The sequence below is a fragment of the Rhodamnia argentea genome, chromosome 2, assembly GCF_020921035.1.
Source record: "Rhodamnia argentea isolate NSW1041297 chromosome 2, ASM2092103v1, whole genome shotgun sequence".
Taxonomy (NCBI): Eukaryota; Viridiplantae; Streptophyta; class Magnoliopsida; order Myrtales; family Myrtaceae; genus Rhodamnia; species Rhodamnia argentea.
The window spans coordinates 23,622,001-23,639,004 of NC_063151.1; the positions used below are offsets into that span (position 1 = coordinate 23,622,001).

The window sequence follows — 17,004 nt, forward strand, 5'->3', positions numbered from 1 at the left end:
CCCTTATGAGCTACTTGAGCCACGTATTCCTAAGTTGGTTTGATTAACTACTTAAGCTCTTCAAACTCGATTAGAATTCGGAAAGAATCGCGCCGAGTTTGAGTGATGTGCGGCCGATCTTGAGTAGCTCACGAACAGTTTGACTTGTTTATATCCTTATCAATTTCGGTGCCGGTTGGCGGTCCTACCTAATCTACTAGCCAGATCGAGATTTAACTTGAAAGGGGGTTTCTATTACGTCACAGGACATCATTAGCGATCAAAGTTTATGCCTCCATATTCATCGGATTGTGTAAGATGTGAGTTGGATGGATAACAAATGAGAGTTCAACGTTTCGTGCACCTCATTTCTGTACCAAATCAATTGTTTGATCACTAAACTAAACCATTGCTATTCAAAGTTTGCTTTGTCAAATGGCGCTTAGCAGTATGTGACCAATGATATCTTTAGCAACTTCAAACACACAACGACATGAAATTTATCTCGTTGTAGAACATTTGTCGAAGGAAAAAGATGTATAATTGACTGTTTAATCATGTAATGTCACGGGTTTCGATACCTATCAACTGGAAAATCACGATTGGAATTCTAAATTAAAGTCAAGATAAAATAGAAAATCTTTATGGAGTTGATTGAAATAAAAAGATCGTATCACAAGAGTTCGTTCAAACGATTCGAAAAGAGCGAAACACACTTCATCGTAATCGATACAAAGTTAAGCCTTTTAGCATGTGTTTTACGTAGGTTTCTCACGTCTCAAAATCTAGTGGTCGAGACCTAATCACGTGGATGCAAGAAACTGTTTCCTTGTCTTGGGGTTGAAGTCGACGGTAGAAGCCGATCGGGATCGAGCGGACAAGTAGGTGCAACGAGAGCGGTGGTGAGAAGGCTGGGCAGATGAACAAGCGATGCGGTCAAACCCGAGGAAAACCTGGAGAACAGAAACGCACGCACGCACACGACAAAGCATTGAGGACGCCATTTTTTGTAGGGGAAGTTGTGGATTGGGTGAAGTGGCGAAGAGGAGAGAGAGAGAGCAATTGCGATGCATCGAGAGACGTGTGTGTAGTGTTCTTTTGTTCGGTCGGTTTCATTTTTTCTCGGTCCTGTCGTTCGTTTCTCTTCTCCGAAAACCATAACTTCGAGCACAGAGCGAGTTCCGTTTCTCCAGTTCAGTTTCATCGTCTCTCTCTCTCTCTCTCTCTCTATCTTTCTTAAAAAACATTTCTTTGTCCATGCAATTGCAATTCTCTCCTACGCTTCCTCGTCGCTTGCTTCATCCACAGTCCATGGACTCTATATAAAATCGATTACTTTACTTTATCTATTCTGTATAACTTCCCACTTTGTATGTTACCCAAAAGCACTCTCCAGATCCCAATCCTCTCTCTCCCTCTCTCTCTCTCTGGTAACAGCGACCCAGAAAGGCTCTCTGCAATCTTATTATGTCTCCGACGATTTGGAGGTGGAGGAAGCTCAAAGGGTTGGTGGGTTCCAAATGCTTGAACCGTCCCTCCTCGTCTTCGTCCTCTTCCTCCTCGCAGCAACACCACCGTTACATGCAGGTCTCCGCCATCTCCACCCACCTGAACTACCTCAACCTCGCCTCCCACCGCCGCCGCGAGTCCCTCATCGGCGTCCAGGAGCGCTACAAGTGGGACCACGGCGGCTCCGACGACCTCCGCCACCGCAAGATCCGGGCCGAGGCCAATTGCCCTCGATGCTCCAAGAGTATGGATCTCCTCTTCTCCAATCGTCACTTCTCGCCTAATCTCGATCAGAATTTCGCCCAGAACAATAGCAACAACGGCGGCGACATTGGGAAAGCCGCGTCCGGTGGTTATCAGGCCGTCAATTTGTGCCCCAATTGTAAGACTGCTTACTACTTCCACCCCTACCGGATTGCCCCTCTCCAGGGCAGCTTTGTCGAGATTGGGAGGGTGGTGACCACGAACAAGACCAATAATGGCGTCGAAAAGAGGAACAAGAATGGCGGTGCCCCGAATACTGGTAATAGCGCTGGTGCTAGCTCTGATGAGGACAATAGGAGTGGTGTTGGGTACAATGAATTTGTGAATAGTAAGCTGCGGTTCTCCTTCTGGGAGACTCTCAGGTCCTACAGTGGGGATCCGCCAGAGAATTGGCCGCCTGCTCCTGGCCCACCTGCTGGGAATGGGTTGGCCGTGCATACTCCGCCTGGGCCACCGTTTGCGCCCGGGGTCAATGTGATCCGGGCTGCTGGCCCCGGTGGAGGTGGCTCTGGCGGTGGCAAAGGAAGTGCTGCTGGTGGAAATGGTGGGGAGAAGAACGGATGGGGCGGGGCGAATTTGGGCAAGGATTTGCCCACGCCAAAGGAAATTTGCAAGGGCCTCGACAAGTTTGTTATTGGCCAAGAAAGAGCTAAAAAGGTGAGAAATGTTCTGTTGATGCCGAAGTTCAAGCATTATAATGTTATGTCTTATTATTCTTACATGTTATCATGATTTCAGTGTCTGGTAATGCCATTTATGAGTTGCCGGTTGATTTAGTTTAGAGTTTAGGGACCTTTGATGATGTATGCACCACTGCGGCACAACTTGTTTGATTAGCTATCCATGATATGCATTTGGGCGGCATTTTAGTTTCAGGCAAATATCTGACGTCTTTGATCCGGTGGGACATCATATTCTGGTTCTCTTATTTAATTCTCTTCCATCTGTTTTAGATTCGCTGCATATCTTAAGTGACCCTAGCCACCAGAGGGATAGCCCTTCAAATTGCAAGTAGAACTAGGTATCTCGATCACTCTTCCTCCCTCTCTCTAGTGCTATATGGATGTTCTATTGAACACCTCAGATGGATTCTTCATGTCGATTACTGATATAGTGTATATGTCATTTCCTCCTAGTTCTCCGAAAAGATTAGCAGCTGTTACTTGGCAGCTTGATGTGAGTTAGTATTCTTCACTGATGACATTATTATGGTCATGGTTGTATTGGTTAAGCTAATCAAAATTAGTCATTGAGCGAACTATGTAGCTGGCTTTGGTCTGTACTAATAGGATGTCTTATAGAACTGATTTCCCCTTGGGGTTTCTGCATGGATGGATTGAAAATGTTTTTCCTCTGTTAGTTTTCAATAAGCAAATCATCAACTGGAGCAATGAAAAGAGTAACTCAGTTTACACGCGTGTTTTTGAATGCTTTGTCTTTGAGATGAAGCGTTATTGCCGGTAAAAGATATGGTTTAAGGTCTTCTCACTAATAACTCTGTGGACTCACATAGTGAACCTTGTATTCTGTTAGAAGCTAATGCAGATGGTCTGTACCTATGCTGCAGGTACTCTCTGTGGCTGTTTATAACCACTACAAAAGAATATACCATGCCTCCGAAAGAGGGTTAGCTATTCTTGGCCTCTCTCCTTCAGACACTTTTTAAGTCCTTTCTAGTTCTGGTGGCATCTATTTCCTTCGAGCAATTTCATAGCAAAATTTGAGTCTCAATTACTTCTGTTAGGCTGGGTTTATGGGTTGGCACATCAATAGCCTTTTAAGAAATGCTGATCCTGCAATATATAACCCTTGATTGCTGTGACATCACTACGTATGCCATCTGGTTTGTTGGGTGAATTTTTGTTGGTGCTGGCTTGACCAAATCTACAGACAATAAGCATAGTGAAAATCACATGTCTAAACTGTTGAGAGCTGTATTTCTGGCTACAGTTTCTGTCATACTGCCTTTTTCACAGTGATTTGAAATTGATCTAGTGATTTTATTACTAGGTCAGGAGCAGAGTCAGGAGTTCCAGAAGCATTAGATGATGATGAAAACGTGGAGTTAGAGAAAAGCAATGTCCTTCTGATGGGCCCCACAGGCTCGGGTATGATAGCTTCTGTTAAATAGTGCGCCTCTGGTCTGGGCATGCGATGAGTGCTTGCTCTGTGTCCATTTATGTTGTTTGTCATTACCTCTTCCACTGTGCGCCTCTGACTTGCGTACTCCTGAATAGGGAAGACATTATTGGCAAAAACACTTGCTCGTTTTGTGAATGTGCCTTTTGTCATTGCTGATGCAACAACTCTCACACAGGTAAAGTTGGGACATTCTTCGTGTAACAATATTAGCTACTGATATTGAGATTGGTCTTGCTTTTCTGTGCTGCTCTAGGTCTAGACTCTATATTTTTGACTTGACACAAAATGGGATTACTTTTGCAGGCCGGTTATGTTGGAGAAGATGTGGAGTCAATACTGTATAAGCTGCTAACGGTGAGTGCATGTATCTATCCCTTCAAGATTAGTAGTTAAGTTGCTGTGGCTTATTGCACTTCATTTCTTTCAATTCTTCGGTTCTACCAATCTGGTGGCATCACTGTTCACTGTCTCAATGTTGGCATAGCTGCTTACTTAATGTGATGTCAGTTTATGTCACGTTTTCTTCTGTTTTATGGAAATAACCAACTTGGATATGACTGGCTTCAATATAATAGTTTGAATTGCTTAAAAGGATCTAATGAATGCGCAGATGGTAATTCTGGTCTAGGGATTTGTGATTATTTAGCAGCGGATATTTGCAACAGCAAGTTTCGTTCTATATTTGTTTGGGCCATTGGAAGATGAAGTTGTCATTATCTGATATAGAAGTTGTTGTGTCAGAGCTTCCATAACAAGCAGTTTTTCCTGTTAAATCTGTACTTATAATGGTCTTGCATCTGTCAGTTTCCTCCAGTGAAATTATGAATGAAGTTGTCATTTATGATGTTTTTGAATATTCCTCTAGGTAGCCGAGTTCAATGTACAAGCAGCTCAGCAAGGAATGGTGTACATCGATGAAGTTGACAAGATAACAAAGAAGGTTTCTGGCATATTTCATGACTATTCCATTTAGTTCTACTTTGCAAGCCATCCGTCTTTACTGTGAAGTCTGATTGCAGGCTGAAAGTTTAAATATCAGCAGAGATGTTTCTGGTGAGGGGGTTCAACAGGCTTTGCTTAAGATGCTGGAAGGAACAGTAAGTCACATGATGCTTTCTTGTAGAATAGTAGTGGTTTGTATCCTGTAGTACATTGCCAAGGAACATCCTTGAATCCCATTAAACAAGGTCTGCGAATTGCATTTCATTTTTTTGACAATGAATTTAACCCTTTAAAGCTTTTGAAATAATCGCCTATTGTCTATATGGATGGATATGTGGTGAAAGTAATCCTGAAAAAGATTGCTGTAAGTGTTGATTCCTCAAATATCCTTCGGGCTTTTGGGTATCCATCCAACTTACTGATTGCCGTAAATAAACTTTGTTAAAGCTGGACGCAGAAGCCCTTTCTCCCATCTTCTGGCTGGTGTTTTTGCTTTACTGAAGCATACTTTGGTTTACACTCGAATCATTTTGGGAAATGCCAAAAAAAATAAAAATAAATAAAGAATCTTGACGATCATAACCCCCAAAATGTAGTAGTAGTTGAAATAAAAGTGAAAACCCTCAGTTAAATCGAAAAGGTAACAGGCAAAAGCTACATACAACCATCCCAAAGGGGCCCTGGTAAGTATTTGAGTGTGCTAAAAATATTAGCACCAAAGATGTGTTTTTGTTGCAAAATATGAGGAACACAAATGAAAACTCTTTTTCTTTTTTGAACGGAACACATATGAGAACTCTGAATACCTGGTTAATTGTATATTTTGTGGAATATGAGTTCTCAAACCATTAGAATCCTTATAGAAACTAATGACATTCCTACTCTACTTGATGGGGTGTTACCATAAAATTTAAACTGTTGATGGATCTGCATACCCATCGTAGCCTGAGACTTAAATTTCATCATATTAGGCACTTGTTCAAGATTCAAGCTGCCATTTTTGTATGCCTAAGCTATTCAAGTTGCTTCAGAGGCAAAACGGAGCTTGTCCACCTCTTCCTGTTTTTAACAACTGTTTTTGTTCTCCAGATAGTAAATGTTCCTGAGAAGGGTGCGAGGAAGCATCCCCGAGGTGATAACATACAGGTATTCTGCTGTGAATATGCCCTTCTGTTGTGATCTATTTTTGCTTCATCTCCTGGTTGCGCTTTCAGGCTTTTCATGTCTTGCAGTCACCGTTTATACTTTCGTGACCCTTGATAAGGTTCACTATTTATGAAGGCTGCTGTGTTTTCTGTGGTTGAACTTGACTTCGCGGGAAATGTCTTCATATCAAGTTTTCTTTTGCAAAATGAACACAAAGCTCAGAGTGCAGATTTGAAAAGCGGGCATCATGTGACAGCCAACTCATTTGCAAACTAACTGAAAGACTTGCTTATTTTCTTAGCTTTGTTTCAATAGAATATTGTCTCTTTACCTCTTTTTTTTAGGCTTATCTCATTTTATCAGTCATTTTTCCTGCTTTTGTCTTCTCTTGATCTTATTCTGCATCAGAGACTTTGGGATTTGAGTGGTTGCATGCTTTATTATCTCCTGTATCATTTTCTCTATGCTTGTTTCATTTTGCCAGATTTCATGATTTTTATAAAGAGCGACTGAAATGCAGTCCCTTTACCTGCTTTGGTCCTCTATTGATCTTATTCTGCATCAGAGAACTCTAAGATTTGAGTGGTTTTATGTTTTTATTACGTTTTTAGTGTTTTCTCTAATTGTTATGAAAAATTATGTTCAGATCGACACAAAAGATATCCTTTTCATCTGTGGTGGTGCATTTGTTGATTTAGAAAAAACCATTTCAGAAAGGTAATAACTTCTGACATCATTCCTTTGGTGAATTAAATCACTCTCCATGTTGATGGCAGTATTTAACTACGTAATGCTTTTCCAGGCAGCAAGATTCTTCCATCGGTTTCGGAGCACCTGTTCGTGCTAACATGAGAGCTGGTGGTGTAACGAATGCTGCAGTGACATCATCTTTACTTGAATCAGTATGGCAAAGCACTGTTTCATTTTCTTCTTTTCGGAAAATGGATTGCCGCTCTCCACTCTATCTCTTGAATTAATTTTCACGATCTTCCTGTTTCCCCCAATCGTAATAGTCTCTTGGGATTTTTCTGTTGTTTTTTTCAGGTGGAAAGTGCTGACCTCATTGCATATGGCCTCATCCCAGAGTTTATTGGACGCTTTCCAATCTTAGTCAGTTTATCAGCTCTGACAGAAGATCAACTTGTTCAGGTAATCTATTTGATACTTGCGAAATGTGTTTGACCATTCTCAACTTTCATAATCTGGACCATAGTGCTAGTTTCTCAATTTGTGGATTTGGTTTGATGTCTTCTTTGATTATTACTATTCAAAGTCCTTTGTGCTAACCTGTTCACTGATTTCAAACGAAATGATAGCCCTCATCGACAATACTTCAGAACAAGCTTGAGTAATTGGAATGTTAATTATGTTATTATATTGTAGTGCAAACTTGTAATAGGGTAAAATCTGCCTAGCAAGCTATATTGAAGTACGATTAGGTAGAATCTGTATAATGGGATGAAAACCTTGCCATACCTTAGTTTTAAACGGCATCACCCCATTAATATGACATAGATTCAAATGCTTCTGTTAATGAATTGTGTTGTTTGTTTCCATAGTTTTGTGTAACTAAAGCGTCTTTGCCGGGAGCGACGCTGGATGAATGATGTATGCCAATGGGAAAATCAGCTTGTAGAAAATTGGTCAAAGCCGTCCCATTTGATGAATGGGTTGCATCAGGTTAAATCAGCTTGTCAATTTCGTTATAAGATATTTGAAGGTGAAAAGTACAAGAAAACTACCAACTGAGATGGAGAGTGGGAGGAAAAATAGTTCTGTCAAACAAATGAAGTTGCCTGCTAATGATTATATTGTACCAGAGTAACATCTAAATGATTGGTGACTTTAAGCAAGTTCAGAAAATCGTGTGATTACGAAGTAAGTAATTTTACACTTTTCAGTTTGCCATGGATTGAAGAAACTAATATACGGACTTCATATACTATTCTCTAAATAACTTGTTTCATTTCAAATTGTACTGATGTTGGGAGATTGAACTGGCCTCTCTAGGCAAAACCATTCACAGGACTACTTTACTATGGTGCACATTTGGAAGCTAACCAATTTCGTTTTTCTTTTTTTTTTATATCAACTTTAGAAAACCACTTGAGCTGAAAGATTATGGCACTTTCTGCAGATTTGAGTATTTAATTGACCATGATATTTGCATCCCAATTGGAGTCTGCTCTTTATGTGAAGTATTTCAGTGATCTAGTTCAGCTTTGGAAATGTAACGACATAAACTACTAGTCATGTTGCTTCATCTTCAAAATGGTTTGGTCTACAGGTCCTCACAGAACCAAGAAATGCTCTTGGCAAGCAGTACAAGAAATTGTTCAGCATGAATAATGTGAGTCTTCCTCTCATTCACCTTTATTTGAACCCCCTTCTCCTCAGCCAAGTACACTGGCATGTGTGCGCACACAATGGACATTCTTATAAAACAAAAACAGGAAAACTTGGAGATAAATCTAGTAGTTATAGCGATATGAGTAATTTAAATGTGTCATTTCTCCTCTCATATTCTTACCCAATTTCAGGTCAAGCTGCATTTTACAGAAAAGGCACTGAGATTGATTGCTAAGAAAGCAATGGTGAAAAATACCGGCGCCAGAGGTCTAAGGGCCATCCTTGAAAGCATTTTGACAGAAGCAATGTATGAGGTATAACAATGAGTTAACATGGCAATCACGGGCACCTGTACTAGTTATGCTGTTTCTTAGCCATTGGCCTTTCATGTGTTTCAGATCCCGGACATTAAGATGGGAAATGAGAGAGTAGATGCAGTTGTCATAGATGAGGAATCTGTAGGTTCCATTGAAGCCCCAGGATGTGGCGGAAAGATTCTTCGGGGAGACGGTGCATTGGAGCGTTACCTTGCTGAAGCAAAATTTCAAAACTCAGCGGTATGGTTCTGCAGATTTATGTGGTCTGCCCTGTAATTACCTGCGACATTTGATTGAAATTGCTACTACATTAATTTCCTTTTGTTATCTCGGTGAACTGGTGCGTGTGTGCTGTACCTTCCCTGCATCGACTTCTAATGCATCATATACATGGTATCCTATGGGAAAAACCCACAGGTAGTTGCAATTTTTTGGCTAAATTTTAGCGTAAGAGCATTGTCTTAACTTGAGAGTGCTTGACAATTTTACTTTAAGCTGCTTGATTTTATCGAATCTGATTCTTTCGTCCAGTCGACTTTTTACTGGATTTGTTTCTTGCCTATGACGTTTATGATGTGCCCAAATCATTTCTCATTCCCGTATGCTTGTTGCAGGCAAATGCAGATGCAGCCGAAGGCGAAATGCAGGATGGCGAATCAGATGTATCATCAAGGGCCGTGAGCTTGTGAGGTTATTACCGCCGATAAATAATGTGGCTGTAAAATGCATTGCTGTTTCGGGAATTGATAATTGGGTGTAATTATGACACTGTAGACAACATATAGCTCAGTTCAATTTCAATAGGAAATAGGAATTTAGTGAAGAGAAGCAAATCTTTGAGCGCCGTTAATTGAGCAGCTCCTTGTATAAAACTTTAATCGCAATTAAAGGGGGATTAACTGGTGGAAGAATCTGGCTGGGTTCTTGCTCGAGCACTGTATTTCTGCTTCGTAGTTCCGTAAGGATTGTCCTCTGATCTCTCACCAGGGCCCAACACTTCATTTGTTTGACACGACGCATGTAAAAGTTTACCATTTATGGTCAACCTATGCCCAAAACAAAAAATTTGATGCTAGCCCGACAGGACAGGGTGTAACTATACACGGACCTCGATGGCTAAATTAGCTCTGGCTTTGTGTGGCGATTAATGTTCATAACCGAATTGTCGTAGAACCTGGCACACAATCTTATCTTGAATGCAATAACGAACCAGAATTTGACAAGATCATCTCTTAATGTGGCAAAGCATCATCTAAGCAACCTCGCCTAAGAAACAACACAGTTAACAGGAGTGCAATTTTTTTTTTCCTGTAAGCTCAGGAAGAACACTGTTTAGAAAGAAGCGAAGACCTGCCCACAGTTTAAATACGAGATGATGCTATAAATCTCTGGTAGCGATATGTTCCTCCTCCAGTTGACAGCAATTGAAATCTAGTGCCGCCTAGTAAGCAGATATCAGATTAGCAGACACATGAAGTTACAAACAGAGTTCCAAATTCCTCAGTTCTTTTCCAAGCTGTAGTGCTTGTTCACAGCTTCGACGACATCCCAAACAATCTTCATACCTTTAGGGAATACAACCAGATCCCCGCCTCCGATTTCGAAAGAACCATCATGCCCGTCAATATACACTATCACTTTCCCTTCCAGCAAGTACATTGTCTCTGTGGATTCGAAGGTCCATGGGAACTTACTTGGACCGCATCCCCACCTGGTTGTATTGTAGCATCATAGTAAGCTACCGATATTATCAAGCATCAATGTGTTTAGTGAGAATATTAAAACTCTCTGCCCTCTAATACTCTTCATCTTCGGCATTATACAAGACTTCTATTCATAAGCCATCGTAACAATACAAACCAACGAAATGAAATTTGATTCACAGTTTTATACTGCCGACACTTCTTTCATATGTCAAATAACAACAGCACAAGAATTTTCATGTCTTGCGAATGTGCCGCCCCTCTAATAATCAACCCAGCATCGGCAGATCTTGCGCAAGAAAGTAGACCAAATTAACTGGATGAACACCGCAAGTGGACAGAAATTCGAATTCTGGTCTCGCTGGTTCACTAAAGGAAGCTTGCTTTGGAAATGTCCAGCTTCGAAAAACCACTTTAGTTTTCATTGTCACTGAGGTATAAAGCAATTAATTGAAGAACAAGAAAAAAAAATTCTAAGATTCTTTAGTTTTCGAGAACACTATTTTCTTCTTCAAAATAACTTAAAAACAAGGACAAGAAATTGAGCTTTCCAGCCACTTCTCGAGCTGGCAAAAGAGGGAAAAAAAATGGGGAGAACAGCGTACTCAAGAAGAATGCAGATCACTTCAGACTCAAGCATTAATTTCATCTATAGGTAAGACATGATGACCAGAAGTTTCTTCTTCACTATTTTAAGTCAAGCATGTCCGAATATAATTGTTTCTCATATTGCACTACGCAGTCGCACTTCTAGTTTAAGTTTGATATCTTATTAAATTGACTGAAGCTAACTTTTCATAGGCAAAGGATCAGACACAAACCGTAACTAAGTGTGAGAACATGTCCAATCACCGAAATAGGTGATATGATATTGCTGGTCCACATGCACGGAGATCAAGACAAATACATGAAAAGTTCAGTTGGTCTCCCAAAATGAACACAACAAATTCCAAATATGAAGCATAAGATGCTGTACATTGAGTTTTGATAATGAATGTGTGCTGATATAGTGGACTAAGCACAAGCACTGATCAGGTTAAGCCATGATTTACTAACACTAACGTACCTGAGGGAGAACTCAAACCTAGGTTTGCCTAACTCGCTAGCCTAGTCTTAAGAAACTGGAATCTTTGAGGAGGGGCATTTGTACAAAAGATTAATGGCCAATGTCCCACTCTTCAAATTAGTAGCAAAAGTCCTTGCAATAACTAGATAGGGCAGATCCTGTATATAGCAATTACAATGGATTTAGCTCTGCGACTCCTCCTAGAACTAGAAGTCTTAGAAAAGACGAAGGAAATCTTCCTGGATGTATGAGGAGTCATCATCATGATCGTCAAGATATGATTCTGAACTAATTTAGCTAAAACTTCTAGTTCTTCCATTTTTTATTTACAAAATTTACCAGAGCATTATGTTTGAGTAGAAAATATTGAACTAGACTGAGGCTGGCAAAACGGAGGTATCTTGTTCTGTAGTGCGACGTTCTTCATATATTTTATCACTAGAGCTGAACACTTACGGGGACAAGAATTATATGAAACACAAGCCACAGGCAATAGTCCATTGGTTCTGCATTCAGCAGGGCAAGCTTTTTGTTTGATTGAGAGCTACCACAATCTCAGGACTAAGAAGTATAACAAAGGGAAGATGGGTTATTCACAATGTTGCTCATGTACTCGATGGTTTATCCAAAGATGAGAAAGAAAAACTCTGTCTTACTCATAATGTTGTGATATGACATGTTCATCCTTAAAAAATGTTTGAAAACCTTAAAATTTGAGTCCTTCATCTTTGATGGGCTAAGATCACAGCATAGCGTAAATGCTTCTTTCACATAGAGATGTAGAGTATAATAGCTCATGCTTCTTGCTTTTGCCACCACCATTTTGAATCACAGAGTTCCAGCAAGATTCGGGTTGCAGGCACAAAAAAACGAAGCTTTCTCCATAAAACCATGAGCAAAGGAGACGAAAGAAACAGGGCAAAACTTCATACCAGCTTCTTCATCGCAACGTCACTGCATATTAACTACTGAACTAAATTTCTCCGGATTGGCTGAAAACCGGAACAAAATGAAATCAAGAACAAGAGGACGATTAACGCCGAGCAGGAACCCATGACATGAAACCAACAAGTTGCCCAAAAATCTCCCCGCAGATAAAACCTCAGCATTTAACACTTAGAGATCAACGAAAGCTCAGAAAACAAGAAAAGAAACCGTACTTGGGCCAATTGGCGACGCCAAGCTCATCGAGTTTGGACTGAGGAGGGCTCTTCTCTATCTTAACACCATGAATCTCCGTCACCAATCTTGCTTCTTCTTCTGCTCCCGATTTGGACATGGCCACCTTCTTCGATCTGGGCACTGAGAGAAGCAAGCAGGAGAGGAGCAGAGCCGGAAGAGCAAGCAGTAAAAGAGGGCGGAATTTCGAGGGGAAGTAGCACGACGCCATTAAGGGAGGAGCTCTTATTCCTCGGAGAGAATCATGCCCATTTGCTTCTTTCTTTATTCGGTTTTTGGACAAGGACACAAATACCCTTAAGGGCCTTAACTTTCATTCGATGCGTAATGGCGACGTTTGACTTTAGCCTAATATAAAATATGATTATTAAACTTTTAATTTATCAAATATGATCATAAACTTTTGATATTTGTGCAAATTTAATTCCTGAACTATATGAAAATATTCAATTCCCGATCTTGAAATCAATGGAAAGATCATATCAAACATTTTCATATAATCATAACTACATTAAATATGTACTAAAAGTTTAAAGATCATATTGAACAAATAAAAAATTTAATGACTATCTTACTCAATAAGCTAAAGTCCAGAGACTACATTAGTCTTTTTTTTTTTTATTATCAAAACACGTTAAGTCAAAATTCAGAACTATTTGTGTCATTATCGTTTTCTTTTTTTCTTTTCAAGGAAGGTGGCAACAAGGCAATCGCAAGAGATTTCCCTTTTTGATTCCCAGCATATTATACTTGGTTAACGTTCGGGACTTAGTGAACGATTGGTCCGTCAGGTCAAGCATCTCTGACAGAACCAACGTATTAACAAAATCCAATTTGACTCTTCCATGAACGAGCAGACGAAATGACCCCCCTCCCCCGGATTAACTTCTTAAGATCTTTGCTTCAAATTCGAAATCGCGCTTATACTTCTTGCATTTGGTTCGAAACAACTATGGTTTGAAACACGAGTTCATGCTTGGATAGTTTTCGTAAGGGATTTCGCCGAATGTCTGCATATAAAGTCACCGATGCTGCTACTACTTAGAGCTTTTAGCTAGAGAAAAACATTCAAAACCCTCCTCCTATACCTGTCATTTGGTTCAAAAAGATCCCTGAACACCGCCGAAGGAGCTGCGACAACGTGCTATCACCGCCCCTTTTCAGCTCCTCTCTCTCTCTCTTTCCCGCTGGTTTGCCTACTAATAATGGTCGCAGGGGGGGAGGCGCGGCGCATTGCACCATTAGCTATCCGAGAGGGCGACGGTGCCATCTCTGGCTATTGAAGGTGACAATTTGCGCATGAAACCTCTGCCCGTTGTGATCGGGTTTGATTTGCTCGCCGAGCAGTCGAGGTTTCAAAACTCTTGCAGGTGAATAATGGCGCCGCAGCCCAACCCCCTTTCTCTGTCTTCACCATTTCTTAGATTATATTGTTGAGGCGACCCCCCCACTTGATGATGATGATGATAGCCAAACCTCCCACCCACGAGGAACAAACAGTTCGGTTCAAGAAAGATGATGTACAGAGACAATCTCAAACCGTTCACCGAGAAACGAGAAATTTTACCCAACATGAAGGGAAGAATTTTTGAAATTCAGAGCCAAGGTAAAAGATTTTGAGAAAAACGTACGAGTTAACATGCTAAGGCACCATAACAATCTAGAGACCGCATGGCAGCACACAACTGAGTAACAACTTGAGTTTCTCTGGGCCAAATCTCAAAACAGCACTACATATAGAACTCTTCTAAGTAAGGGGGAAAGCATGCTCCATCAAAAGGGCATACCTACTCAAAGTTATAGTGCTTGTTGACGCCGACCGAGACATCCCAAGTGCAGCTCATTCCTTTTGGGAACACAGCCAGATCACCTGCACCAATCTCGACAGCCTCGTTTGCTCCTTCTGGAGTGACCTTCACCTTTCCCTCTAGAAGATAGCAAGTCTCCGTGGAGGAATATGTCCATGGGAATTTGCTTGGAGGGCAACCCCACCTGTTGGCCGGACCCAACGAAAACATAGGTCAGATTAAAGCGACATGTTATGAGAACGGACAGCTATGACTTCAAAGAGATGAGCTTTCACATAAAAGTACGTGGACAGACCAGGCCATTTATAAAAGCCGCAGTACCCTTAAAAAAAAGCAGAAACACAAGCCTGCTTCCTTAGGCAAGAACGAGCAGGGAAGCATAACGAGCACAGAAATTTCTGAACAGATTAAAAGCAGTGAACTGTCCCTGAGATACTTCAGGGGCTGGAAATTCTCTCTTTATTTGGATCTTTTAGATGTCAAAATGTTCCACATTAGGCCAAAACATGACTCTTGCGAGTCCTTTGTATCCAGCAATTGTGAAAAGCATGATTTCCGAAGTTTAGTTCGTGTGCTTCCCAGTCCCCATCAGAGCATTCCTTTAGACCTCAAAGCACAGTACACCACCCTCTTCTCTTTTTCACTTCTATTTGGGGTGGCGCGAGGGGGTTAGGGATTCTTGGCATGCTATTACCTGACTGCGATTCATTCGGACAGGAATTATTTCTTTTTTCCCATTGTGCGTAAAGTTGAGCTTGACTATGTTTTGTCCCAATTCGTTTTGATACTGAAAAGGAGAAAACTGCCAGCTCCATGCCAGAACAAGGTTTTTCTGAACCATGAATTTGCTGACCTTTACCTCATCTTACAATTACTCCGAGTCAAATGAATACACGCATAAAAGTTAATGTCGACATGCAAACAAGAAACGAAGTAAAACCCCTATTTTTGTCATTAGAGCTCACATTATATATGACTAGCAAATAGGGATATCCATGCTAATTAGTTGAAAAAACCTAAGACATAAAAGTGCTGTGAGAATGCCAGCGAACCCCGGCTGCCAGTTCAGTCTTAACAAAGATAGAACAGCGGAAATGAAGTCATATGCACTATCCAATCAATCAAGACAATTCGACCAAATGCTTAAAGAAACTAAGGAATTTGCAGTAAACAGGACATCATGAGAAACTAAAGACAAGCACGATGCGTTTTCAACCCATAAACCAACTGGTCTACTTTATCAGACAGATTAATTGCCTGAAACATAAGTATCAACCACCAAAGCACCTCTTCTTATGAAAACCAATACAGCTATGGAAGAACTCATAATGAACCAAGTTCTTGGAGCTACCCTGTGCATATTGTACTTATAGGATTGAAGCTCTATATGTTCCAGCACACAATTGCTCATATATATCAACCAATTCTATGAGAACCTCGCTTTCTTTATTCAATGTCCGGTAATGCTTAATGATTCATCATGGACCCATTGATGAAAGAGCCAACTCTTTGAGAACCTCGCTTTCTTTATTCTCTGTCCTGTAATGCTTCAAATGATTTATCATGAACCCATCTGACGAAAGATCAATTAACTACCGCAAGACAAAGCTAGGTTGACCCTAAAGAACCTTCCAATTGTGAAATTAAGCAGATCTTGAAACGATGAAAACTAAGGCACATCACACTAAGCTTAGAGCAAGATGGTTCCATCCTTTGTTCACTAGCATCTCTATTGAAGACAGTTTCAAGTTAAAACCTTCCAAGGCCCTACCCCAAACTCCACAGTCACTTGTTTCTGAACTAAAAAAGAACGATTCCATCGCCTGCCAACACAAATTCACGTTTGAGCAGCGTCGAGTTTCTGGGCTACCAATCATTGCCGACGAAATGGCATCGTCCCAGAAGGAACAGGAACATCAAATCGGACACACACATACGAATTCGAACCAGAGAGTTAGAGAAGACGAGCGCCACAAAGAACAACCACAGGAGGAAAAAAGGAAAAAAAACAAGAGACGTACTTGGGCCATTTGCGTACGCCGAGCTCAGCGAGCTTAGACTCGGGAGGGTTCCTCTCGACCTTGATGCCCAGCTTCTCCACCGCGCTGCTCATGCTCTCGGTCGATGCTCTGATCGATGTGAATGCTAAAGTTCTTCTCTTTGAACGGCGACTCGGGGATTTTAGCAGGGACTGGCTCGTTAATAAGCCATTGCTGGCCGCACAAGAGCATGCCATTTCTCTTTTTCTTTTCGTTTTTTTTCCTTCTCTTTTTTCCCCTTCTCAAATCGAATTTCCTCCTCCTCCTCCTTCCGCTGATCATATGTTGGGCTGAGCTTCGTTGGTTGCCACTCGTTTGTGATCCCATTGCTTAGGTTCCATGTGACATCCGATGCACCACCTGTCCGAGTGTCTCCATCCGACGCTCGGATGATTGAAGCCACAGTTCACCGCCATCGGCCCGGACGGCGACCATGGAGCACGAGCTCATGGCCATCGACATTATTACACGTGTAATGTCTCTTGAAAGCTGGATTCAAGTACTTCTTAATCATGCCATGCTTCGATCAAATTAAGAATTTTTCTTTTGTAGGCGAGCATG

The 17,004-nt window shown here is 41.1% G+C and overlaps 3 protein-coding genes across 3 annotated transcripts; 1 reads left to right on the forward strand and 2 right to left on the reverse strand.

The window, feature by feature from the left end:
* Positions 1-1,002: 1,002 nt before the first annotated feature.
* LOC115755499 (CLP protease regulatory subunit CLPX3, mitochondrial) lies at positions 1,003-9,559 on the forward strand. Its single transcript, XM_030694925.2, has 15 exons — positions 1,003-2,409; positions 3,320-3,378; positions 3,763-3,860; positions 3,990-4,069; positions 4,198-4,248; positions 4,760-4,834; positions 4,914-4,991; positions 5,926-5,982; positions 6,629-6,699; positions 6,785-6,884; positions 7,027-7,131; positions 8,270-8,332; positions 8,523-8,645; positions 8,730-8,888; positions 9,263-9,559. Exons 1-15 carry the CDS (start codon positions 1,447-1,449, stop codon positions 9,335-9,337), a joined length of 2,157 nt encoding a protein of 718 aa, XP_030550785.1. The 5' UTR covers positions 1,003-1,446; the 3' UTR covers positions 9,338-9,559.
* A 257-nt stretch (positions 9,560-9,816) lies between these two features.
* Positions 9,817-12,877, reverse strand: LOC115755503. Its single transcript, XM_030694932.2, has 2 exons — positions 12,578-12,877; positions 9,817-10,359 (listed from the first exon to the last, which is right to left on the reverse strand). Exons 1-2 carry the CDS (start codon positions 12,805-12,807, stop codon positions 10,149-10,151), a joined length of 441 nt encoding a protein of 146 aa, XP_030550792.1. The 5' UTR covers positions 12,808-12,877; the 3' UTR covers positions 9,817-10,148.
* Positions 12,878-14,181: 1,304 nt separating this feature from the next.
* Positions 14,182-16,685, reverse strand: LOC115755505. Its single transcript, XM_030694934.2, has 2 exons — positions 16,426-16,685; positions 14,182-14,588 (listed from the first exon to the last, which is right to left on the reverse strand). Exons 1-2 carry the CDS (start codon positions 16,638-16,640, stop codon positions 14,384-14,386), a joined length of 420 nt encoding a protein of 139 aa, XP_030550794.1. The 5' UTR covers positions 16,641-16,685; the 3' UTR covers positions 14,182-14,383.
* Between the last annotated feature and the right edge of the window lie 319 nt (positions 16,686-17,004).

Excerpts from the sequence above, each read along its gene's own strand:
- LOC115755499 (XM_030694925.2), top strand. The coding sequence starts at position 1,447 with ATGTCTCCGACGATTTGGAGGTGGAGGAAGCTCAAAGGGTTGGTGGGT. Across the intron at positions 4,992-5,925 it reads TTAAGATGCTGGAAGGAACA|ATAGTAAATGTTCCTGAGAA; the intron begins GTAAGTCACATG and ends TTTGTTCTCCAG. Across the intron at positions 8,333-8,522 it reads AATTGTTCAGCATGAATAAT|GTCAAGCTGCATTTTACAGA; the intron begins GTGAGTCTTCCT and ends ACCCAATTTCAG.
- LOC115755505 (XM_030694934.2), bottom strand. The coding sequence starts at position 16,640 with ATGGCATGCTCTTGTGCGGCCAGCAATGGCTTATTAACGAGCCAGTCC. Across the intron at positions 14,589-16,425 it reads GGCGTACGCAAATGGCCCAA|GTGGGGTTGCCCTCCAAGCA; the intron begins GTACGTCTCTTG and ends TCCGGCCAACAG.
- LOC115755503 (XM_030694932.2), bottom strand. The coding sequence starts at position 12,807 with ATGGCGTCGTGCTACTTCCCCTCGAAATTCCGCCCTCTTTTACTGCTT. Across the intron at positions 10,360-12,577 it reads GGCGTCGCCAATTGGCCCAA|GTGGGGATGCGGTCCAAGTA; the intron begins GTACGGTTTCTT and ends CAATACAACCAG.